At 39.7% G+C, this 26,786-nt stretch overlaps 2 protein-coding genes across 9 annotated transcripts in view; one reads left to right on the top strand and one right to left on the bottom strand.

Moving 5' to 3' along the window:
* The window catches only part of LOC124131046 (WAS/WASL-interacting protein family member 1-like), a 55,940-nt gene extending 45,596 nt beyond the window's left edge, over positions 1-10,344 (top strand). For 2 of the 4 annotated variants that reach the window (XM_046494124.2, XM_046494123.2), the window contains one exon: positions 628-10,344. In XM_046494124.2, coding sequence (XP_046350080.2) covers positions 628-668 — 41 coding nt within the window. In that variant the 3' untranslated portion in view covers positions 669-10,344. The remainder of the gene's footprint in view (positions 1-627) is intronic. The other 2 variants (XR_007219479.1, XR_007219477.1) reach the window with 2 other exon arrangements.
* Positions 10,345-15,341: 4,997 nt separating this feature from the next.
* LOC124131045 (integral membrane protein GPR155-like) overlaps positions 15,342-26,786 on the bottom strand; it is a 43,677-nt gene continuing 32,232 nt past the window's right edge. For 2 of the 5 annotated variants that reach the window (XM_046494119.2, XM_046494121.2), the window contains 4 exons: positions 26,136-26,200; positions 20,442-20,483; positions 18,507-18,647; positions 15,342-15,724 (listed from right to left, as the gene is read on the bottom strand). In XM_046494119.2, coding sequence (XP_046350075.1) covers positions 15,508-15,724; positions 18,507-18,647; positions 20,442-20,483; positions 26,136-26,200 — 465 coding nt within the window. In that variant the 3' untranslated portion in view covers positions 15,342-15,507. Of the gene's footprint in view, positions 15,725-18,506; positions 18,648-20,441; positions 20,484-23,071; positions 23,124-26,135; positions 26,201-26,786 lie in introns of those variants that run through there. The other 3 variants (XR_006860597.2, XM_046494120.2, XM_048390038.1) reach the window with 3 other exon arrangements.

The following is a 26,786-nucleotide window of genomic DNA, read 5'->3' as shown; positions in this document are numbered from 1 at the left end:
AAACAACAAACACAAAAACACACATGCAATGCTGACTCTGGAATAATGAAATGTGGAAAAATTAAGAATCTGAAAAGCCTTGGTGCTTTTTAGTTATGGTGCAATTAGCAAACTTGAGTGTTCAGCACAAACAATCAACAAATATGCTGATCAGGGCTCTTGAATATTTTGGGAGATATTTTTATGAAATTATAACCTCATTCTTCACTTAAAAAAGGATTGTTGTACTGAATGCAAATTAAAATACATCAGAATTTAGGAGAGTAAGATCTTAATACAATATAATTATTTTTTTATTTTTCTGTCATAAACGTTTGGTTTAGAATCCTAGATGAATCTCTGCTATCACCTATGTGTAATATTTCTGTGAGTTTAAAGGGGCGGTCGGGTAGCCTAGTGGTTAAAGCGTTCGCTCGTCACGCCGAAGACCCGGGTTCGATTCCCGACATGGGTACAATGTGTGAAGCCCATTTCTGGTGTCCCCCGCTGTGATTTTGCTGGAATATTGCTAAAAGCGGCGTAAAACCAAACTCACTCACTCACTCACTCACTGTGAGTTTAAGGAATGACTTGTTACCTTCCTATCCCGGGATGTATAATTAATCTTATGGCCTCGTCTTGTTGCAGGAAGTCAAAGAAGAGCACCTCCACCTCCTCCCCCGCGGTGAAAACAGACCTGGTTGACATAGGAGAAACATAGAAGTCGTATACTATTGCTGTGCAATTGTGATCCTGTTGTATAAAGAAGACTTTGGGAAGCCATCTTGGATCACATCTGCCTCGAGATAATCTATGTGCTCATCGCGACCCCTTATCCAGGATCGGTTGATTCTTCTGGGACATTGGTTTCATTTCTTTTTAGGAAGATTTTGTTTTTCTTTCATATACAATTTGCAACATTGACCATGTATGAATAATCGATAAATGTGTCAACGCTGTCATCGTGGAGGTGGATCAGTGGAGCGTGTCGTCAATGTCAGTGATTGACACCTGCCATGTTTATATCAAAACAGGACTACGGCATTCAGTAATGTTTCCAGGAAACAGATATGGTGCTGAGTAACGAAGCACAATACGTATGTCAATATTTCTGTCTGGACACTGGACGCTAGTTCGCTATTGACGTGTATATAGGTGGCGCTCCGCTGGACGTGTATATAACACAACCAACACAGTCATTCATCTCTGCTTGTAGCTTCGATGTTGGAGTGAGATTGTGAGGTGATTGTATTCGCATGTATCCTGTGTTTGGACCTATACATTGCATCTGTTTAATTATTTGCATTATTCCAAATACTGCTGATGTTACGTTCTGTTTGCATGTGTAGCTTGTATTCAAAAATTTTAATTCCAACATTTTGTGCTTATTTGATAGAATGTGCGTTTGTGTAAGCTGTTAAAATATATTACTCTGTTTCGTACATGCATTACCGCTAATTTTTATAATGAATCTGATATGACAAAATTATTCACTTATAAAGTTAATGAGGGATAATATATATAATTCTAGGTGAGAACTATCTCAAAGTATTCAATTTCCCACTATGCAAAATATGAATAACCCTTTTCTACTTCTTATAGCTACTCAGATGTAACAGTGTAACAATGTCACCTTCTAGCTTTATACCAAGGCACAGGACTAAGGCCCTTCCATATTCGATGTAGATACATAGGGCAAACTGATGGTGCAGAATCATTCCATTCCATGTATTTAGTGGTATTCATTTGCATGATTACATGTATTTATCTCCCTTTGGTGTTCCTATAGATCTGAGGCTTTTGTGTCAGTTATGTCCCTTGACGAGGAAGACTGGATGTCAACATGCATTTATATATACTTTTTTTAAATCGCTTGTTAACATCTGTAGAAAGTAATGTGTTTTATTTGAAATTGATCATTCTCTTAGCATCGCCATCTTGAGATCGCACATGCTCTGGTGTGTTTTGATGAAGGTTTGACCTCAAGGGGAGGTAACTGACACATGGGACAGGATTTAACACCAGCACTGTATTCTATTGGTGAAGGAAAGAGAATTGCTCAAACTGAGACTTTACTGTGAGTTCAAGCCAATGCAAGAATGCCCATATTTGTTTGAAATTTGCTAAAGATGATGACAGGAATAGATGCAGTACTTTGCTCCTGACATACATGGATTAGATACGCTAGAAATACTTCAGTATTTCAGTGTCAGTGACTTGCATGTTCCCTGTGGCGTGGGCAGCGCATACTTCACTGTATGGAGTTATCTCCCTTAGCTGTGCCAGTATCTGCTAGTCATGGGTTTGAATGCTACATTTGCACTGATTATGGTATTTGGTGTGTCAGCAGAAGAATTGTGCTTGTTAGCGTCAGTGATGAGTGTCCATGACAAGTGGCCCTCTCGGCTTTCTGAGGGCACCCTCAGTAACAGAAATACTGTACAGTGACTATTTACCTGTCAGTTCTGTATAATTCCATATTGGCTAATCCTTAACTTGCATTCATATTCCCAAATGAATTAGGCATGCCAGAAAGCTATGATCTGGGCCTCAAGGCTCGTCAGCACCATATTCATACTCGTGGGTTTCACCAAAGTGGTAAACGTCCGAGACCTGCATCACTTTGTGCTGTCCTCCCAAATCGAGATAACTTGCCATGTTATAAGCAGTGGCGTATCCAGAGGGGTTGCACGCCACCCCTTTTTAATACACCTTGCATGTTAACTGTGCCCTTGGCTGAAAGTAATTAAAAAATTATTCCTGGCGGACTCCTGTTACGGAGATACAACCATTACAGAACAATATGTATTGAAGATACCAGCTGAAACAGTGGTTTAGACATTTGTAAAAATAGATATATGTTGATATATTATGTGTATTATATCAATGACAGGACCATCTGTGATGGGTATTCTTGTATTGGCAGAATGGCATCCAAGGGATGAGGGATGTTACATGTAGCATGGCTTCACATCAGACCTGGGACTGAAGGGTGGGCCGAATTATAGACAGAGGACTTGATATTTCGGGATGTCCTCTGGTCTGAATTCAGAGTATTTTACTTGTTCTAAGATAGGTATTTTTCAAAACTAGACAAATTTATTCAACTTTCCAGTTAGAAAAAGGAGAAGGTCAATGTACATTCTGTTGAGCTTAGTACAGTGAATAACTGGTCTTTACTGTGAAAACTAGAAAGTAGGGCTGGGACGAGTCTGAATTTATTACCCTGGTACCCACCCCCATATTACCTGACCCTACCCTACCCGGGTACCCACTGTAGGTCTCAAGAGAGAGGTACAAAATGTCCGATTGGGCATTTTGTTACCATAGCACTGGCAAAACGTATTTAGATACATGTATTAAACAATCTGGTCATGTATACACTGAAGTTGACTCAAGTTGTATCTTTATTCAAAGATATGAAAAGTCAGAAGGAATGCGAACATTTGTGACTTGTAGTGTAACCATAGAGTTCTAGATACTTTTTTTTGTCATTAAACAATATATCACGTAACTAACCACGGGTCCAGGTAGTCCTGTGGGTACCCGGGCCCTACTCAGTACCCACCCGACCCAAGTACCTGAGTTACCTGTCCCAGCCCTACTAGAAAGTCACTGTCTTTAGAGATTTACTTAAGGTGTTTTTGATAGTATTTAAAACATTATTTAGATATTTTAAGCACATATGGATGAAACGTTCAGCTGTAAGAAAACATAATTTCTATGTTAGTCTTCTTGTTCTTTGTAGCATGTGGATAAAAATTGCATTTAAGTATCTCCCTCAATTTCTACAGCGACATTCAATTGATGATGTACAGCGTTATGACTATATACATGAGGTTATAATGCAGTGATGTCATAGTTTAATGAACAGTGCAGTGCTAAACTGATTCACTGTTGCCATAACAACATGGATGTTTCAGGGGCTAGATAAGTGTTTCATGGGCTAGGTGGATGTTTCAGGGGCTAGGTGGATGTTTCAGGGGCTAGGTGGATGTTTCAGGGACTAGGTGGATGTTTCAGGGACTAGGTGGATGTTTAAGGGGCTAGGTGGATGTTTCAGGGACTAGGTGGATGTTTAAGGGGCTAGGTGGATGTTTCAGGGGCTAGGTGGATGTTTCAGGGGCTAGGTAAGTGTTTCAGGGACTAGGTCAATGTTTTGGGAGCTAGGTGGATGTTTCAGGGGCTAGGTGGATGTATTGGGGGCTTGGTGGATGTTTCAGGGACTAGGTGGATGTTTCAGGGACTAGATGTATGTTTCAGGGGCTAGGTGGATGTTTCAGGGGCAAGGTGGATGTTTCAGGGGCGAGGTAAGTGTTTCAGGGGCGAGGTAAGTGTTTCAGGGACTAGGTGGATGTTTCAGGAGCTAGTGTGAAGCTGTGTGTACAGAGAGTGGTTCAACAGAGATCAGACTTCCAGGGCTCACTGTATGTAGTGGATATAGTAGTTATTCCACACTGTGTATAACCATTATACAAGGCAACATGACATATCTTTTATATTGTACAGATTGGGTGGCACTCGACTGCCACTGTTGATTTTAATAGACCCAACACAGGTTGACTATGTTACAGATGACGATAAGGGAAACTGTAGTCACCTAATAAGCACTGGCTTGCAATATTATTGAGATTTAAGGTCCCACTTGACACTATGTTCAACATTATACAAGGGAGTTTGATGAAACTGCACATGTCTAAATATAAATATGTCTGTATTATTAAGATGATCTTTCACAAGTCTGAACGTTTGCCCCAGTGTCTTTTGTATTATAATCACCCTCTTTGCATTATAAATATCAGTAGAATGCCTGTGTGCTTACAGGGGAGAACTATGGTGTATGTGGTTCAGGATGCGTCTGGAAAGGGGAATTCGGGGCTGATAGTTTACAGTGACTGGATCAACATTTATCTTTCAGTGTTTGAGAATCCAACCATCGTTAATGAAAGCAAAATATATTATTCTTAATCAATGTTCTAGTTGCTACTAGCTGCAGGATTGCTTATTCGGTTTTAAGCCGAATTTACTCACTAATTTGAATGTTCATGGACATGTAGGCTCCTATGTAGACATGTTAGCCATTGTTTAGATAAGATTATCTTTCTGAATACATTATTTGCAGTACTTAAGAGAATAATCATTATTATAAATCACTAAATTTAAGATGAAAAGGAACAGCTTCTGCTTTGTTGCTTCCCTTAGATGTAACAGGATCTCCTGTGTGATTGAATCCCAGATTCAGACAGTCTATCATCACCTTATCCTGTGGAGTTCTTGAAAGTGTAAATGTTGAAGACCTGCATCACTTTGGGCTTCCCAACCACATTAATCTGTGGCCTGACTGATATACTCTTTACCTGGAGTCTTGACCCGGACCTATTGCAGATATTATTAGTTTTAACTCACCAGTCCTGTCTGTTTCCAGATGGATCTTGAATACCAATCTTACATTCTGTAGCTCTCCTAGATAAAACTGATCATATCACCCGGGAATTATTGTGTGTTATTTATAACTGATCATAATATACACGTAGTGATGCAGTTTGGCTGTCTCACAGTATGGATTAGGGGCGGTCGGGTAGCCTAGTGGTTAAAGTGTTCGCTCGTCACGCCGAAGACCAAGGTTCAATTCCCGACAAGGGTACAATGTGTGAAGCCCATTTCTGGTGTCCCCTGCGGTGATATTGCTGGAATATGCTAAAAGCGGCGTAAAACCATACTCACTCACTCACTCACAGTATGGCTTGGGAGAGACTGAATATGGTTGGTGTTTGTCTGGGAAGTTTTAGAATATCCGATCCAGTTCTTGTTTGTTTGCATGCGATATAGCAACAAAAGTCCCCATGGTATTGTAAGCATAAACAGAGGTATCTTCACCGACTCTCCTCATCTCCTTGTCAGGGTCTCAGTATGTTTGTTTGTTTATTGTTTAACACCACACTCCGAAATATTCCAGCTTTGCGATGTTGGTCTGTAAGTAATCGAGTCTGGACCGGTCAATTCAATGAGCAATATCGGAGCCACAATCTATGCCGCTGGCCAAGTCACCGAGTCTTACTACCTGCATTTAGTCCTCTCTTACAGCGAGGAGATGGTCCTAGGTGCAACAAAGATTTCCCACTGTCCAATCAAAACTAATCATGTCGAGGACCATTTTCAACGGATGGATGGTTGCTCACAATATTGATCACAGGATTGTGTGGTCTTGATTATTTACAGGCTGCAATGATACGGCTGGAATATTGCTGAGAGCAGCATTAAACAACAAACAAACAAAATGATGAGTCTCAATTTGTCATGTATATTGTACCGAGACCTTACTTACAAGAAACAAATTGTATCACGACAATTGTATGTAATTATGGCCTTAATTAAGACAAACAATGTTCGTCACAGCAATGAGATGGTACACAGGCTTGGGTTGTATAGGGCAGGCTTGAGGAGTTTGTGATGACTTGGGCTTGATCAATCACACGATGAATAAGACACGTCAGAACCAAACTGAAGACATCTGGCTCAGTCAGGGTAGGGTGTCATTCCTCTTGAAGGCATTAAAAACTGGTCTCAGGAATTGTTTTGTGTTGAAGGTTTCTAGGGTGTGCCAGCTAAGTTAGAGATTTTTTTAAGCCACACTGTTTCTAGAAATATGGGTGCAGTGTACCTGATTTACCATGACTTTGTTGAGATATTTTACTGATTTGCTATCCCTTTTCACCCTCATATAGCAATGCTTATCAGTGGAATCGGAAAGTTAGTATGGAAATCAGTGATGTTTTCTGTTTTTGTAGTAAACTTTAGGAGACCAAAACAAATCTTTATCTTTCTGAGTGAGAGTTAAGACAACAACGTCTCGATGCTTCTTTTAATGTGATTAATCACTGTGCCTTTCACTATTGCTGGTGTAAGTGTGAATGTTGGTAGTGTATATTTTAGCCTGTCAGGTAAGACTACACGTATGAGATTCAGCAGTCAAAATCTAATGTATTTCAAGTCCATAGTTCACAAGGGGGCACGGGTGGCCCAGTCGTCTAAGGCGCCGCGATTAGCTGTGCAGAGTTGCGTCCCTTGGGCACGCCAGAAACCTATGATTGTGGGTTCGAATCCCGGTTCGCCCCGATTATGTTTCTAGGTTTGTCAGCACCATACCCGTGCCCGTGGGTTTCACCGAAGTGGTAAACGTCTGAGACCTGCATCACTTGGGGCTTTCCTCCCACATTAAGCTGACACGCCGTGATATAACTGGAATACTGTTAAAAGCGGTGTTAAACCCAACTCACTCACTCACTCACCATAGTTCACAGAACAAATCCTAACACACGGATCAGGCCAACCATTGTGGGGTTTGTGGTTTGACCCGTTTTGATTTTTGTTCCTGTGAGACTTTCAAGAACAAATGTGAAGGACGTTTGAGTGTAACGATTGCCAAAATGTGTTGCTTTCAAAGCTTCTTGTGTTTATATATTTGTAATTGTTTATTTCCAATTGTTTATTTGCAATTACTGACATGCGAGTTTGATGAATTAGGGATACTATTTGATGTAATATGTTTGAGTGCAAATTAGACCATGAGAAATTGGACATTGATGCTGATATTTCCCCACAAACACTTCACTGGCATAATACTGCTACTGTTCTGTTTCAAGGGTTAGATTGTTTATAGAGCCAGAAAAGTTTTTTTGCCTCTTTTCAAATGAGCTCGCTCTTTATTTTTAGCCAAACTAAAACAAATGTGAACAAGCTGTTTGGTTTAAATTAATAATTTTAAACAGCTGTCTGTTAGTTATTTTTTAAACCTTTCTAATGGTGCTTAGGATATTAAAACAACCCTGACAACATGTTTGGACTAATATACTTTGTGTGTGTTTCATTTTGCCTGGGAAAATTTGTAAAACAAGAATGAAGTCAGCCTGGCCTAGTTTACAAAATATGTTTCAGAGAGTTGTCACAATTTAATTTGCGGTCAAATCCATAGGGATTCCTGGTTAGAGAATGTCCCCAGTAATCTCTGCTGGTCATAAGAGGCACACCAATGGTGGTCAGGCTCAGTGACTGCATGTCATTGTACTCACAATGTCGATCACTGGATTGTCTGGTCCTCGGGTTATTTACAGGCTGGGTCAATGCTCAGTGTGATATTAAACTAGTAAACCAACAGTTCTGCCCGTGAGTGCATGTTTCTATTTGCCGGGTAGTTTCCCTTGCGTTCATGGTGTGCATTTACCCTTAGAATAATAACAGTAGCTTCAGATAGAGTAGAAGGAAAACGTCAAGCTTGGTTGGGAAGGTGTTGTGGTCTTGCTGATATTTGCATTTGGATCGATTTGTTTTGAACTTCCTGATATTATCATGTACATGAACCATCCTTTGCTCTCATAGATTTTTAATGTGAATGAAGTGTGATGGGCTGGTCCCAAGTTTAAATTTGGATTAATTGGTTTATAAGTAATGTGGGGTGATTTTTAAGCCTATTATTTAGCCCATGTGGAGTTAGCTCATTTAAGGTGGTGTCTGTTTTGCTTGTGATTGAGTACCTGGTACTTATGATCGGACCAGGTCTTTGAAAAAAGAATTTTCATAACCATCGTAAGAAATGTCTTGTGGTTGGGGAGTACACGGTTTGTATAATCAACCAAGGATTGTATAATTAAACAATGTATTGGGAAAAACATTTGAATGACAATCATTCTAATATAGAGAAAACTTTGAGTATAGGATTGTTGTTCTTTTGGGAGGCCAGTTTATAGTGATTTTTTAGCGCTTATTATCATGTTTCTGAACATTGCTGTGTGTACATGATTTGCTTCCTGAAGATGTTATAGGAAAATCACCAATACTCTTGCTTTTTCAAAGTGATGCTTAGGTTACATTCCCCATTACAACCTCGACATATTTGGTCAGTTGAAACAAAATGAATTGAAAAAATTATTTCTATGAATTGTCATTAACTCTTAATAGGTCTTGAAATGGATTCATGAAAAAGGCTTTTGACCAACAGTTCTCCTTTTCATAACAAAGGCAAAAGATATCAACATTGAAACTAAAAATCTGTTCCAGTTGGAAGCTAAGTATCCATGCTCCACTTGGTCCAAGGGAGGCAACTCTTAGGGTGCACGATCAGAGTAGCACTTGGATTGTCATTTTGGCTTTGGTTTATAGTTTGGTCTTCTTTATTTATATCCTTATGAAGAAATATTCCATTTACTCGACTATCCAAAAAAACAATGATTTCAATCCCAGGGCATGGCTTAATATTATAACCTTAAGACTCTTGTACAACTAATGTGATGTCACATTTGAATTCATGCAGAGGATGTCGAAGGAAGAAACCTTTACCTACTTCTGTTAGGCTTAAAGAAATAAAGGTATTGGTTCTCAGGCAATAGTTTTTGGGGCAGGCAGTGTCTTATTTATTTTTATTTGGTGGGGAGGGTGTGTGTTGTTGAAACTAGTATGTTTTCAAATAAACAGTTGTGTAACCAAATAAACAATTGTCAATTGTGTACAATCCACCTTGGAAAGGGCCTCCCTACATAAATGTATTCCTTCATCAGTAACATCCAGCATTTGACTACCATTGGACTTGGAATATTTATGTTAAAGTAGAGCAACAGTCAGAACTCGAGATTTATCATGCATGACTGATTTGGAAAAGTACAATGTATTAGTATTACTGCGTAATTACAAAATATTTTTGTCATTGTAAATGTTATGAAATAACAATGACCTAAATGTCAATAAAAGTGTTTTGAAATGTGTTAAATTATCACTCATCCAATATTGTCCAAACGATCAGAAAATTCATGATTTTCATGTTCAGTCTGTAAATTATGTATGAAGTGCAAGTTACCTAGAGCATGTTGTAAGTGGGTGACTGAGATGTCAATGTGCTTGGCTTCTTTTCCGTTGCAATGATTGTTCGGTGCCTGCTCCCTAATTAATTCGTTTTTATGTGCTGCAATGTTTAGGGCAAGCTTAGATAAGGTACGTGTTTGTTAAATACCATAGCAGTTGACAAGCCTGAACCTATTCTAGACCATTTCCATGTTTATATTTTAGTGAATTACATTTTACTTCAACACAGTAGGTTGTATTTACAGTTAGAAATGAGATTCAGTACACATTATCTCAAAATAATCAAATTCTTGATCTTAGTGTCTAATACCTCTTTAAGTAGTTCCATTAATATTTCTTGATCTATCTTTTGAGTAAACGTGTTTCTTTCCTGTCATTACTAATCCCTCCTTCAACAAACACAGCATGTATCTTGTGTATTACGAGTCTTGAGTGTCTGTTCTCTTGTGATTTCAGGGGCAATGTTATATACATGCAAACAAATCTAATTTTTGAATAAACTTTCAAAATGGACATTGTCTTATATTCCCAACCCAAGGGGAGTCATTCTCCTGATCTTTGAAGAGTGCACTCTCAGTACAAAGTTCAGCAGAATGATATCTGTTGACGTTAAGCCGCATGACGGCGGCCTGTACATAATCTAGTCTGAGCCAGACAATCCAGTGATCAATAATTGTGAGCAATGATCCACATCCGGGTGCAAAGACATGCATGAACCAAGTCATCGAGTCTGACTACTTGATCTATTTGCCCCTTACATCCAGCATAGGTTGCTGGGGACCTTGTCTCACCCAGAGTTCCCACGGGGTTCAGCAGAGTGAAATATTGATCACTGTCAGGACTGGAACACTGAATTGAATTTCATGTGGCAAGTAGTGAGTGAGTGAGTTGGGTTTAACACAGCTTTTAACATTATTCCAGTTATAACATGGCGTGTCAGCTTAATGTGGGAGGAAAGCCCGAAGTGATGCAGGTCTCAGACGTTTACCACTTTGATAAAACCCACGAGCACAGTTATGGTGCTGACAAACCTAGAAACATAATCGGGGGGAACCAGGATTCGAACCCCCAATCATGGGTTTCTGGTGTGCCCAAGGGACGCAACTCTGCACAGCGAATCGCGGCGCCTTAGACGACTGGGCCACCCGTGGCCCCCAATCAGGCAATGGGCCCGCCGCCTTCACAAGTCCATAATCAGCCTAATAATAATAATAATAAGTCAACAATCTTCATGCCATAATCAATTCTGGACCAGACAAACCAGCAAAGTTTGGAGCATGACACATTTTGTTGGCTCTTGTGAATGTTTAACGTCACTTTGAACAGTTGCTTGGATCAATGCTCATGATATCAATCAGTGGATTGTCTGGTCCAGACTTGATTATTTACACACTGCCGTCATATTGCTGAGTGTGGCGTAAGACTACAAAACAAAATCAGGGCCAACCAGGATTCAAACCCGCGATCACAGACTTCTTAGACGCATAAATGAACCAGCTCTATGCCGCTCTATACCAGCTCTGTCAGCTCTATGCCGACTATTGGATACAGAATAGTGTGTCTGCACAGAATCCACAATGGCTTGTAGGTGATGGCAAACACATCACCTGGTGCACTACATCATCGTCCTTGCCATCACATACACAAGAAACTCATCTCATCCTTTCCAACAACACAACAAAGTTTCATTCGTTTATTTTTCATTAACTTGTTACAAAGCAAGCACTGCCACTTGACGACATAGTAACAATGTGCGCTAAAATGAATACGATAAAGGTTTGATTGTTGCAGAGGTGTTGGGTTCATTACTGCTTATACCATATCACAAGCTTACACACATATATTTATTGTGAATAAATATTTCATAATTTTTACTCACAAATTTGTTGAATTAAACTTTTAATAGCCTCATAGGTGGTGACACCAGGGCCAGCTTGCACAAAGCGATCTTAGCGCTGAGACTGTTAAAGTATTGGAGTTACGATCATCTTACCGCTAAGATCGCTTTGTGCAAGTGGGCCCTCAAATAGGCTTAACACAAACTCAAATGGGGAATTGAACCCTGGTGACAAAGCCATGAACCGACACCCTCAAATATTATAATAACTGCATGAATAGTTGTTGATAATATCGTGTAATTGTTGAGCACTTCAGTGACCATCTGGAGAGCAATTCCAAAGTGATCCAATATTTTCTTTGAAAGATTGGTTTTACAATTTGACAAACTACAGTAAACTACGGTTATAATGAACTCGAAGGGATCACTAGTTTTAGTTCGTAATTACCGTAGTTCGCTATAAGCATATATACAGCATTTATACAACAAATGGTCGGGACTAAAAAATAAGTTCATTATATCGATCAGTTCGTTATAAGCACGTTCGTTATAAACGTAGTTTACTGTACCACATTTGCCATACTAAGCACCCTGCACGAACATCTGGACCAATCAGTAGTTTTATACGATTGACTAGTAAATATCAAAAAGATTTCAGACTAGAGATGTTTGAATGAAGCTTGTTCCTTACTGTTCCATCTCTGCAACAAAGTTTGATTTCAATAAGCAGTCCCTTTGTCATTTTTCGAAGCATCCAGAGCCCTTATTACAGTGAGAACAGTAAGAAAATCAACACCATTCACATCAGCAAAGTCACTTCAGTATTGCACAAATTAATTCAAACAAACATTTCAAAATCAACTGTAATCAAGCACATTTCAAAATATTCATATTTACATATATACATCTCAAATATCTTAAAATAATTTTACATACCGTATTCGACGTAATAAGCGCCCACGGCGATATTTGCTTATTAATTAATATATCAATACATTGGCCAGTGAACAATCCTAATTAGCACCCCTTCCGATTGATCAATGTACACAAGACTTATTTATTCGCGTATAATACGCACTCATGTGTTATATGCACACTTAATTTTGGGCAATTAAATTCTTGAAAAATATATCTGTCGTACATAAATATTTCAGGCTGTCAGCATAAACCACAGAATTTATCTTTTAACTCGATTCTTTCACTAAAATAATACTCTGATAAGAGCCCCCTATTTCTAATTTTGAGAGCGCCCTGGGCGCTTATTACGCCGAATACGGTATATAACAAAATAATTACATTTTCTTTAACTTAAGTTTTTAATATCTACAACTTTGATCACACATCATTCTAGTGGTAATGATTTTATGTGTGCTTCAAAGAATCGTCAATCCATGAACCTCGGTAAAAACATGCAATTCTTTTGTATAACACACACCTACCAACTGAAATAAAACCAACAAAAAATGTCTGGAATGTCAACAAAATTCTGGAATGTCCATAAAAATGAAGACAACTTTCCTGGTACCAGGAAATATGGATTAACATTTGTGTAAGTAAGGTGGCTTTAATGTCGCTTTTACAGTATTCCAATTATATCACAGCATGTCAGAATAATGTGGGTGGAAAGCCCGAAGTGATGCAGGTCTCCGATGTCTACCACTTTGGTGAAACCCACGAGCACAGGTATGGTGCTGTCAGACATAAAAACATATTCTGGGCAAACCGTGATTCTAACCCACGATCGTAAGTTTCTGGAGTTCCGCTTCATTCCTTGTCCTTACGCTAATGGAAGCACAATCTTTTGTCTGTCAAGGTCCTTTTTGTGCAGTGACATCACAATGGATAAATATCAGAATCCATAGTACGTTCATACATATAAATATTTCAAATTCGTCATTTATAGTGATTAAAGTTAAAGTAAAACAATGGCTACTGAGGTGAAATATGGTTGTAACTTCGCATTCACAATTTGATTGGGTACACTACAACACTTTGGATGGGGATTCAGATGTGAAGATAAAAATAACCTTATCAAAAGTAGAGCAGCATAGTTTAATTTGTAAACCTTGCTAGTACATACGCATAAAACATGGAATTATCCGGTTTGATTGAACAGCCCTGGCAAAATACGTCTGGCCTTACATGCACAATATGTATAAAGTATGTAATAAGTTGTAGGCTTATCATGAGGGGAATATGGTTTATGTACTGTGTGGCCGTGCGCCCTGAGCCGACAGGCAAATTTATCATACTGCAATGCTTGTCATTTATCACAATTTAAAACGAACAGAGATGCAAGTCATTAGTCTTGTCACCATACTGACAAATGAAAACTTTCTGTTCAGGCTCTGTGTCTACAATATTAATTACACTTGGATATCAGAGTTATGATACGCCTACTTCACGTAAAGATACATATTTCCATGCTTGAGGCATAATGTGATACGAAATGTGATACTTAATTTGCGTTGTTTTTGCGCGAAAATCTCCATGTTTTATGTGACAAATGGATATTGCTCTCAACCTGTTTGTATCTGTGCCTGTACTGTGATGTGCGAATTGTTGCTGAACCATCACAGCCCTATTGTTGAATTCATACAGATTATACAAACGTCAAAAGTATCTAGACATTCAACTGATTATTGTCTTTCATGTATATTTTTGTCCATCCAATCAAAAGATGAATCACATGACAGTGTACAAGAAACATGCAGATCTACTGGTCAAATATCGGCACACATTTATCAGATCAGCATTTCTGAAATCAAGGAGGTCCAACTTATCAGTGGGGAAAAAGAAACGCCAGTGTCCTTCTTATGTGGATCTCTGACAGAATGGTAGAATAGTTGTAACAAATGGGTGATAATTTCCTCCAATGTTTTTAAATTATCTGACAAATCTTTTTTGGGGCAAGCTACATTTCTGTATCATTGCTCCGACTGGCTACTTGTAAAAACCTGAAATATTCTAACACACGTATCAAGGTTTACGAGGATACATGTTCTTGATTACATCCATAAACAAAACAATACTGCATATATAATACTCCACTTAACAAAGGAACAAAGGATAGAAGTAATACCAACGAAACTTTTTATGAAAAAGGCAGTTGTCGTCAAGTTGACACTTGAAACCTGTCATTGTCAATGTGAGCACTAAATCAGAATCAAGACTCCATGAACTTTTTGTAGAGGTTGTAGAGTTGGGGCGACCGAATGGAACTGACTGCTTGGTTTGTTTGTTTGTTTGTTTGTTGTTTAACGCCGCACTCAGCAGTATTCCAGCTATATGACGGCGGTCTGTAAAATAATCAAGTCTGGACCAGACTATCCAGTGATTGACATCATGAGCATCGACCCACGCATTGGGGTCGATGACATGTATCAACCAATTCAGCGAGCCTGACCACCCGATCCTGTTAGTCGCCTTTTACGGCAAGTATGGGTTGCTGAAGACCTATTCTAACCCGGAAGACTGCCTGGTGATGGGGCCACACAAACAGTATTGTGATTGAGATCATGCATGGTCGGCTTTGCTGGATGTTCACAGAGACATTCGCAAACATTTCAATACATGGTTGTCTTCTGAATTTTGTACGAGATCTCAAGTGTCCCTATTGAGTAGTATCGCATCACAGGTATTAGAAACAGCTCTTTAAATGCCATAATGTATACATAAACAATAAATATAATGCCCCTAGGCAGATACAGTTCAGTGTAGTGAACTGGTTCCTGCGTAATATCCTAGCACTGAGAAGACAGGAGAAATAGCGGAGGACAACTATCCAAGTCCATTATCACAGTGATCACAGTCATAATGACCCAGTGTCTCATTGCCTTCTAACAGGGAACATACTCTTCCGTGTTGAGGAATTTGTAGAAGTAGGGCAGGTCGTGAAAGTGGTGTTCCCCAGTCACATGGGCAATACAGCGTCCCAGAACCAGTTGCCGGCCATATGTGACGCATTCCCCACGGTCTCGACACAGCCCAGCTTTCATCAGCCAATCACACAGATCATGTCCAATAAATACATTGCGATACTTCCTCAGTCGGTATCTGAAATGAAGCAAAAAATCAAAGTATGTTTTGTCGTATTCGATTTATTTCTTCAATGTGCAAAATGTTTATTAAATCACAAGCTTGGTACATGCATTTTACTGGGTATCAAACCCGGGCTTCGTCAAGATGCGTCAAAACTGTAACTAGGGGACTATCGGCCCAGGAACAGAGACCACAGTAGCCATAGTAACGGCTGGACTATAGGGCCAGGAACAGAGGCTACAGTAACCATGGTAACTGCTGGACTACTGGTCCAGGAACAGAGACCACAGTAACCATGGTAACTGCTGGACTACTGGTCCAGGAACAGAGACCACAGTAACCATGGTAACTGCTGGACCAGGAACAGAGACCACAGTTACCATGGTAACTGCTGGACAACTTGTGAGGAACAGACACAGACAAGCTAGGGTAACAACTGGGCTACTAGGCCAGGAACAGACAAACTGACGAGTCATATTGATACAGGTCTCTATGTGCTGGTACTTGTTGTGAGGGGAGAGTGACTGACTGAATAATAGGATGATCAATCAGTCTCCACATTCAAAATGATTATCAATTGTGAAATCAATATCTGCCTGAGAATCCCCACAGCAAGACAAGCATGAGATACTGAGGACATTCCCAATCTTAATTGCCCCATTGAGGGGGTATGGTTAACTATATTGAGGGGGTATGGTTAACTACATTGAGGGGGTATGGTTAACTACATTGAGGGGGTATGGTTAACTATATTGAGGGGGTATGGTTAACTATATTGAGGGGGTATGGTTAACTACATTGAGGGGGTATGGTTAACTATATTGAGGGGGTATGGTTAACTACATTGAGGGGGGGATATGGTTAACTATATTGAAGGGGTATGGTTAACTATATTGAGGGGGTATGGTTAACTATATTGAGGGGGGATATGGTTAACTATATTGAGGGGGTATGGTTAACTATATTGAGGTGCTATGGTTAACTACATTGAGGGGGGGTATGGTTAACTATATTGAGGGGGTATAGTTAACTACATTGAGGGGGTATGGTTAACTATATTGAGGTGCTATGGTTAACTACATTGAGGGGGGGGGGGGGGTATGGTTAACTACATTGAGGGGGGGTATGGTTAACTATATTGAGGGGGGGTATGGTTAACTACATTGAGGGGGTATGGTTAACTATATTGAGGGGGGATATGGTTAACTACATTGAGGGGGTATGGTTAACTATATTGAGGGGGTATGGTTAACTACATTGAGGGGGGATATGGTTAACTATATTGAGGGGGTATGGTTAACTATATTGAAGGGGGTTATGGTTAACTACATTGAGGGGGTATGGTTAACTATATTGAGGGGGGATATGGTTAACTATATTGAGGGGGTATGGTTAACTATATTGAGGGGGTATGGTTAACTACATTGAGGGGGTATGGTTAACTATATTGAGGGGGTATGGTTAACTACATTGAGGGGGTATGGTTAACTATATTGAGGGGGTATGGTTAACTACATTGAGGGGGTATGGTTAACTACATTGAGGGGGTATGGTTAACTACATTGAGGGGGTATGGTTAACTACATTGAGGTGCTATGGTTAACTACATTGAGGGGGGGTATGGTTAACTACATTGAGGGGGTATGGTTAACTATATTGAGGGGGTATGGTTGACTACATTGAGGGGGGATATGGTTAACTATATTGAGGGGGTATGGTTAACTATATTGAGGGGGGGTATGGTTAACTACATTGAGGGGGTATGGTTAACTACATTGAGGGGGGGGGTATGGTTAACTACATTGAGGGGGTATTGTTAACTACATTGAGGGGGGATATGGTTAACTATATTGAGGGGGTATGGTTAACTATATTGAGGGGGTATGGTTAACTACATTGAGGGGGTATGGTTAACTATATTGAGGGGGTATGGTTAACTATATTGAGGGGGGATATGGTTAACTATATTGAGGGGGTATGGTTAACTATATTGAGGGGGGATATGGTTAACTATATTGAGGGGGTATGGTTAACTATATTGAGGGGGTATGGTTAACTATATTGAGGGGGGAATGTTAAAAACATTGAGGGGGTGTGGTTAACTATATTGAGGGGGTATGGTTAACTATATTGAGGGGGTATGGTTAACTACATTGAGGGGGTATGGTTAACTATATTGAGGGAGGGTATGGTTAACTACATTGAGGGGGTATGGTTAACTACATTGAGGGGGTATGGTTAACTACATTGAGGGGGTATGGTTAACTACATTGAGGGGGGGTATGGTTAACTACATTGAGGGGGTATGGTTAACTATATTGAGGGGGTATGGTTAACTATATTGAGGGGGTATGGTTAACTACATTGAGGGGGTATGGTTAACTATATTGAGGGGGTATGGTTAACTACATTGAGGGGGTATGGTTAACTATATTGAGGTGCTATGGTTAACTACATTGAGGGGGTATGGTTAACTATATTGAGGGGGTATGGTTAACTATATTGAGGGAGGGTATGGTTAACTACATTGAGGGGGTATGGTTAACTACATTGAGGGGGTATGGTTAACTACATTGAGGGGGGGTATGGTTAACTATATTGAGGGGGTATGGTTAACTACATTGAGGGGGTATGGTTAACTACATTGAGGGGGTATGGTTAACTACATTGAGGGGGTATGGTTAACTACATTGAGGGGGTATGGTTAACTACATTGAGGGGGTATGGTTAACTACATTGAGGGGGTATGGTTAACTACATTGAGGGGGTATGGTTTACTAAACATTTGCCATCTTACCTCTGATCTTTGACAATCTGCTTCTCGCACTTTTCTCTATGATACTCTCTGAACTGATCACAAGTAAATTTGGTCTCCTCGCTGATCTCATCCCGCTTCGGAAGCTGGACAATCTCAACTCCGTAAATAAGACGCCGTGCTCTGAAAGTACACCCAAACTTGGTATCACTGCTCCTACAGGCTATTTGTCAAACCCTGGAGTGTTATAATTTAATTAAGATGTTAGCCACCTAGATCTAAACTTCTTCATTCAAATTTGCTTAAACATTTGTTTAACAAATGTAGCTAAAATATAAACAAACATGAATTTCTATTCAACATAAGTGTGTGAAATATTACCATTGAAAATATATATTGTTTTGTTTTGTACTGGTCTGTACATGCTCTGAATTGCTCAATGTTCAAAAATGAACATGTGGTCAAGTACACAAAGAGACAAATTCACAAGTTAGTTGCAAAACTGAAGATATGGTACTTCCAGTGACAGTTAAAGTTTCCGGTATATATTTTGCAATCACAGAATGGTGACTTGTTCAGGGACTGAATTGTTACAGACAGAATGTGTTATACATATTAGACACCGGGTGATACGTGCACATAACACAGGTGTAAAGCACATGCACTATCAACATAGTACCATTTGTGAGCTTGTTAGATGTTGTCTACATTCATATATCAGACATATGAACTGTCAATGGTTAGGCAAACTGTCAACAATTAGGCATATTCACAGTTAATGGTTAGGCATATTCACAGTTAATGGTTAGGAACATCAACAGTCAGTGGTTAAGCATGTTAACATGTTAACAGTGAGGCATACAAACAGTCAATAGTTAGTCACATTAGTAATCATGGAGGTATATTACTCAAGGCAGTGTTAAGATAAATTCAAAACTTCAAACCAAACATTCCACTGTTTAGTGGCGAGTCTCAGAAATCTGTTCTGGACAAGAACCATTTTACAGCCTCCACAGTGCATCAATAATACCTACTTTCATCCAACAATATATTAATTTTAACCATGTGGGAATAAAACCCAGATTGGCCTTGATACAGCTTACTAGACCAAAGAGAAATTTAGTAGACTCAGACCTCGGACTAGTGGCTGAAGTCTCAATAACTTCAAGCAATATTCATTCACAAAGGGACTGAGCATTTCTGCCACAATTTAGGTAATCTGCCACAGGTTACTGGCCTGTGTCAGATCCTAATCCTGCACTGTTCATGGTCCGTGGTCTAAGTATTGGTCATGCACACTTTGAAGAACATTCCATCAACAATCAACCACCAAAATAATAACCTCAAACATGCTATTGCGGCTCAAGATTATTTCTACCGCTCGATAATCTGTTGTTGTTTTCTTCATTTTAATAATTTTTCACATAAATATTTTTTGTAAAAAATATATTAAAAAATACAGAAGCTTTTTCACTGGAACTCCAATAAATTAATTAAGACAAAATAATTGAAAGGTTTAGGCTGAATCGTTATCAGCACAATGGTCTAAAAGTGTTCAGAGAGGCAAGGGATCTTTGATGTTTACCGTGCTAGCATCAAAACCTGGGGACACTCTACACGTTTACCTTTTAACATTAGGGTAATGTTAAGGACGCCTCTCATGCTTAATTTCAAACCCTCCACCTGTCTCCCACGAAGGCGACTCTGTACATTCAATAGTTCCAGGACTTTGTACAAAGATTTGCAATAGCTAGACCCAAATACAGCTTCTGTTCCGAATAACACTACACATGCAGTGCAAACAAAAACAACAACAATCACACTGCATTCCAAATATAACATGCACAAATTTTAAAGCTTAAACAAAACAATGCAGTCCTTGAAAGCAGAAAATGCACCATAAACTTACTAATCCAACTAAGATACTGCAAACTCAAGCCAAACAAAATCAAGAATGTTAAGTGTTGTCATGGTTACCTAACATATAGAATATTGATCCACCTGTATCGAGATATGTATCTGCAATAAAACATGAGAAATGGCAAATCATGAATGAGTGATAAAAGTAATAAATACTTAAATGTGAGAACAGTACACAATCCAAATAGATCACACTCACCTGGTATATTTTCCAATGAATAAGTATTGTTCTACACCAATTATATAAGCAATATTCCAGCCAAATCAATTTTACTCCTGTGAGGAATCAAACCCAGACCTCAACAACCAGGGTTCCCCACAGCCAGGCAACATCCCAGATGAAGTGAGAAAGAGTGTGTGAGTGATTGAGTGAAATAATGGTTTATGCCATAGTCAACAATGGAAATAAAGTGAAGTTTATTCTGGGAAAGGCAAACCAGTGCATGAACAACAATCCATGTACGAGTAAGTGAGTGAGTTGGGTTTAATGTCGCTTGAAACAGTATTCCAGTTATATCACGACTTGTCAGCTCATTGTGGGAGAAAGGCCTGAAGTGATGCTGGTCTAACACGTCAACCACTTTCATGAAACCAACAAGCACGGGTATGGTGTTCACAAACCTAGCAACATAATCATACAGAACTGGTATTTCATAGGTTTCTGGCATGCTCAAGGGACGCAACTCTGCACAGTGAATAGCGGCACCTTAGAAGACAGCGCCATCCGTGCCCCCTCATGTACGATGGTGATACACAATCTACCAAGTCTGAATGGGGTACTGGGATTACGATCACCTTAGCGCTACGACTGTGAACAAAGTCTATGTTAAGTATGGGAGTTACAATCATCTTAGGGCTACAACTATGGAAAAAGTCTATGCAAAGTATGGGAGTTACGATCATCATCTTAGCGCTAAGATTGCTTTGTGGAACATGACCCTGTCCTGCCCCAGACACTATGCAATTTCCAACTGGAGCAAAGCTCAAATAACACACAATATCTCATATCTGTTATTGATTTCAACAGCATAAACATACTACTCAATTCTGCATAGGGATATTACATTTAACCCTATGATACATAAAACCTATTATTCATAATTGGTATATTATTTTATCAAGGTCCACTTGCACGAAACAATCTTTGTGCTACGAGTATCATAAGTCTCTGTTTGGGTATCAGCATTAAGATCGTCATAGTGCTGAGATCGTTTTGTGCAAGTGGACCCAGGAAGGTTTGGTATCCCTGTCTACAGTTGAGCATCACACAACAGGGTTGAGTGAGGGAGTTTGGCAATAAATCAAAACATTTCAAAACTGTTTCCCTAACAACAAAACTACAATCCCACATTTCTCTAAGCAAATGCAGCATGTTTAGCCAACGGGGACACCACAGTTACAAAGTGCAGAATAAAACAAGGACAAAAACACGATTTCTGACATAAACCCAATTCCAAAACATATTGACCCACCACTCCAACAGGCCCTCAAAGCCTTCATGCGGGTAACCAGGGGAACCACAATTAACTCAATGTACCAACAACAAAAGTCAGCACTACTCAACACGCACAGTTCAAGGTATTCGGACAGTAATTCTCATTAACTTGAACAGTGTTTATTGAAGAAGTTCTTGGCTGTTTCACAAAGCAATCGGAGAAATAAGAGTGAATGAGAGAGTGTTCATTTTGGCCGCAACAGGGAGGGTGAGTGAGAGAGTGAAATTTATCAACATCGCAGTGACAGTGTCCCCACCAATCAGGAATCAGGGAGGGACTGAGTTGTATTTTTGTGCCGCTTTCAGCAATATTCCAGCAATATCACAGCAGGTGACGAAAGTGAGTGAGTGAGTAAGTATGGTTTTACACTGCTTTTAGCAATATTCCAGCAATATCACCGCGGAGGGACACCAGAAATGAGCTTCATACATTGTACCCATTTCGGGAATCGAACCCGGGTCTTCGGCGTGACAAGCGAACGCTTTACCCACTAGGCGACCTAACCACCCCATATGGGGAAGAGAACCCAGGTCTTCGGGGTGACCAGCAAACACATTAACAGCTAGGCTACACCACCACCCCCTTGCAATCGGGGAACGGCGGAACATGAACGTGGTCACATCAGGGGGCCACCCAACCCTCATTCAGGGCTGTTGTGACAAGCAATGGGAGTGAGTGAGTGAGTTGGGTTTAACGCCGCTTTTAACAGTATTCCAGTTATATCACGGCATGTCAGCTTCATGTGAGAGGAAAGCCCGAAGTGATGCAGGTCTCAGACGTTTACCACTTCGGTGAAACCCACGAGCATGGGTATGGTGCTGACAAACCTAGAAACATAATCTGGGAACTGGGGAACTTCTTTTTGACATACAAGTATGGCAGCAGGGATTATTCTAGGGTGGGGCCTTGTGCTTTTAGGACCTAAATTTGAAAAAAGGTCCACATGTTCAAATACAAAGGGGCATTTTGCTGTATGGGGAAGTGTGGGTGTACCTCTGGATTCACATAAAGGGCCCATGTGAGAAAATTCCTCACGTCGTGAGAGTCATTGTGCTATGATTGCTCTGTGAAACGCAGCCCTGACAATGTTATCTGGTATGTTAAGATACATATGACCTTTTCAAACATCCGTACACCCATTTTATTTCGACCTGAACCAAAGGCATTCATTTCAAAATCGTCAAACCTTACCCCAAAACTCAATACTCCTACCCAAACTTAAACGTGGTATCGCCAAACTCTACTGCAAGGAAAACAATAGTTGTCAGGGAAGAAGAACACCTGATCCATGTGTGTAGATAGTGTGTAGATAGTGTGTACTGTGTAGATGGTGTGTAGATAGTGTGTACTGTGTAGATGGTGTGTAGATAGTGTGTACTGTGTAGATGGTGTGTAGATAGTGTGTACTGTGTAGATGGTGTGTAGATAGTGTGTACTGTGTAGATGGTGTGTAGATAGTGTGTACTGTGTAGATGGTGTGTAGATAGAATGTACTGTGTAGATGGTGTGTCGATAGTGTGTACTGTGTAGATGGTGTGTAGATAGTGTGTACTGTGTAGATGGTGTGTAGATAGTGTGTACTGTGTAGATGGTGTGTAGATAGTGTGTACTGTGTAGATGGTGTGTAGATAGTGTGTACTGTGTAGATGGTGTGTAGATAGTTTGTAGTGTGAAGATGGTTTATAGATAGTGTGTACTGTGTAGATGGTGTGTAGATAGTTTGTAGTGTGAAGATGATTGTGTAGTGTGTAGATAGTTTGTAGTGTAAAGATGGTTTGTAGATAGTGTGTAGATAGTGTGTACTGTGTAGATGGTGTGTAGATAGTGTGTACTGTGTAGATGGTGTGTAGATAGTGTGTACTGTGTAGATGGTGTGTAGATAGTTTGTAGTGTAAAGATGGTTTGTAGATAGTGTGTAGTTAGTGTGTACTGTGTAGATGGTGTGTAGATAGTGTGTACTGTGTAGATGGTGTGTAGATAGTTTGTAGTGTAAAGATGGTTTGTAGATAGTGTGTAGATAGTGTGTACTGTGTAGATGGTGTGTAGATAGTTTGTAGTGTGAAGATGATTGTGTAGTGTGTAGATAGTGTGTACTGTGTAGATGGTGTGTAGATAGCGTGTAGATAGTGTGTACTGTGTAGATGGTGTGTAGATAGTTTGTAGTGTGAAGATGATTGTGTAGTGTGTAGATAGTTTGTACTGTGTAGATGGTGTGTAGATGGTGTGTAAATAGTGTGTACTGTGTAGATGGTGTGTAGATAGTTTGTAGTGTGAAGATGATTGTGTAGTGTGTAGATAGTTTGTAGTGTGTAGATGGTGTGTAGATAGTGTGTAGATAGTGTGTAGATAGCGTGTAGATAGTGTGTACTGTGTAGATGGTGTGTAGATAGTTTGTAGTGTGAAGATGATTGTGTAGTGTGTAGATAGTTTGTAGTGTGAAGATGGTTTGTAGATAGTGTGTAGATAGTGTGTAGTGTGAAGATGATTGTGTAGTGTGTAGATAGTTTGTAGTGTGTAGATGTTTGTAGATAGTGTGTAGATAGTGTGTGTAGCGTGTAGATAGTTTGTAGTGTGAAGATGATTGTATAGTGTGTAGATAGTGTGTACATGGTGTAGTGTGTAGATAGTTTGTAGTGTGATGATGGTTTTTAGATAGTTGTTTCGATGGCATGTAGTGTGTAGATAGTTTGTAGTGTGAAGATGATTGTGTAGTGTGTAGATAGTGTGTAGTGTGTAGTGTGTAGATAGTTTGTAGTGTGAAGATGGTTTGTAGATAGTTGTGTCGATGGCATGTAGTGTGTAGATAGTTTGTAGTGTGAAGAAGATTGTGTAATGTGTAGATAGTTTGTAGTGTGAAGATGGTTTGTAGATAGTTGTGTCGATGGCATGTAGTGTGTAGATAGTTTGTAGTGTGAAGATGATTGTGTAGTGTGTAGATAGTGTGTAGTGTATAGATAGCTTGTAGTGTGTAGATGGTTTGTAGATAGTTGTGTTGATGGCATGTAGTGTGTAGATAGTTTGTAGTGTGAAGATGATTGTGTAGTGTGTAGATAGTGTGTAGTGTGTAGCTGGTTGTGTAGTGTGTAGATGATTGTGTAGTGTTTAGATAATGCAGGGTGTGTAGTGTGTAGATGGTTTGTAGATACTTGTGTGGTGTGTAGATAGTTGTGTAGATAGTGTATAGATGTGTGTAGACTGTGTGTAGATTACTCGTGTGTAGATAATTGGTGTGTAGATTACTTGTGTGTAGATAATTGGTGTGTAGATTACTTGTGTGTAGATAATTGGTGTGTAGATTACTCGTGTGTAGATAATTGGTGTGTAGATTACTTGTGTGTAGATAATTGGTGTAGATTACTTGTGTGTAGATAATTGGTGTGTAGATTACTCGTGTGTAGATAATTGGTGTGTAGATTACTTGTGTGTAGATAATTGGTGTGTAGATTACTTGTGTGTAGATAATTGGTGTGAAGATGGTGTGTCAAATTGTCAGAAAAAATCCTTTATATCAGATCTTAGTTCTTGCTATTGCTAGACAAAGATCTGAGGAGATCCCATTAAGGGTCACGTCAGAACGACCTTCCATCCAACCAGTCAGACTCTCGCTTACCAGATCAGGAAAGTGACAGTCGGAATGTGTTTTCTAATCATGCAAACTCAAAAAGGTTAACACCTTCCGAATGACAGATCTCTCACTTCAGTGGGATAACCATTTGAAACTGAATAGACTTTCAATAGGTCGTGGGAATTACTGCCATACAATCTTCACATTCCAGAATTTTCTTTTGTTACTTTTTCAGTCTGGAATAGAAGTCACCGGTTTGAAAGAAGCGCCGTAAATCTGATTGGCTAATGTTGACTTCTTTTAAGTCATTTCATTAGTTGATCAAAGTTCAGAAAAGGTCGTTCTGACGTGACCCATAATAGGATGTCCTCAGTTCTTTGTTTAGCAGTCGCGAGGACTGAGATCAGATTTTAATGAGATTAGATTGTCAGGTTTATATTGGCGAAGTTTGCAGACATTTACCACCTTGGTGAAACCCAGGTACATGTAGACTAGGATCATAATTTGGGATTTGAACCCACCAGCAGTAGAACCTGGTCGGCAATGCACAGGTAATTGCAACCCCTCAGATCACTGGGCGCTGTGTGCCGAAACTCAATGAAGGTTCTTGAATAGCATAGTATTTTAATTGACATTAACTTCGAACCCCTAAATGTTAAGAACCGCTGGGTATGTCAAAGTGCAACTCACCTTCTGATGATAGGTGTGAACATGAGTCTGGTGTCGAAGCCAAACACAGCAAACGACAGGAAACCCTGAAACAGACATATAAAATATTCAAGTCCACTGCAGGGAAATGTAACAGTTTTTGTGAACTGACAGAAATAGTCCATGACAAACAATTTGTTGCAAATGAAATTCCTTACCATAACCAGTCACATGTGTTATGGTGATTCAAACTGATACTTATGTAGTCTGAATCTACAGATCATAACTTCAAAGTAGAATAGAATAGAATCTCAATGAAACCTGGTGCCTGTAGTTGAAGGCAGCACTCAGAAACTCAATCCCCTCACTCACCCACAGTTGAAGACAATCTCCTCACTCACCCACAGTAGAAGACAATCTCCTTACCTGCCCATAGTAGAGGACAATCTCCTCACTCACCCACAGTAGAAGACAATCTCCTTACCTGCCCATAGTAGAGGACAATCTCCTCACTCACCCACAGTAGAAGACAATCTCCTTACCTGCCCATAGTAGAGGACAATCTCCTTTCCTGCCCATAGTAGAGGACAATCTCCTTTCCTGCCCATAGTAGAGGACAATCTCCTTACCTTCCCATTGTAGAGGACAATCTCCTTACCTGCCCATAGTAGAAGACAATTTGCTTCCCTACCC

Source organism: Haliotis rufescens, unplaced genomic scaffold (assembly GCF_023055435.1).
Source record: "Haliotis rufescens isolate VD_foot unplaced genomic scaffold, xgHalRufe1.0.p SCAF_10, whole genome shotgun sequence".
NCBI classification, from domain to species: domain Eukaryota; kingdom Metazoa; phylum Mollusca; class Gastropoda; order Lepetellida; family Haliotidae; genus Haliotis; species Haliotis rufescens.
Note: the sequence above shows the minus strand (reverse complement) of the source record. Positions and strands in the feature narration are given on the sequence as shown.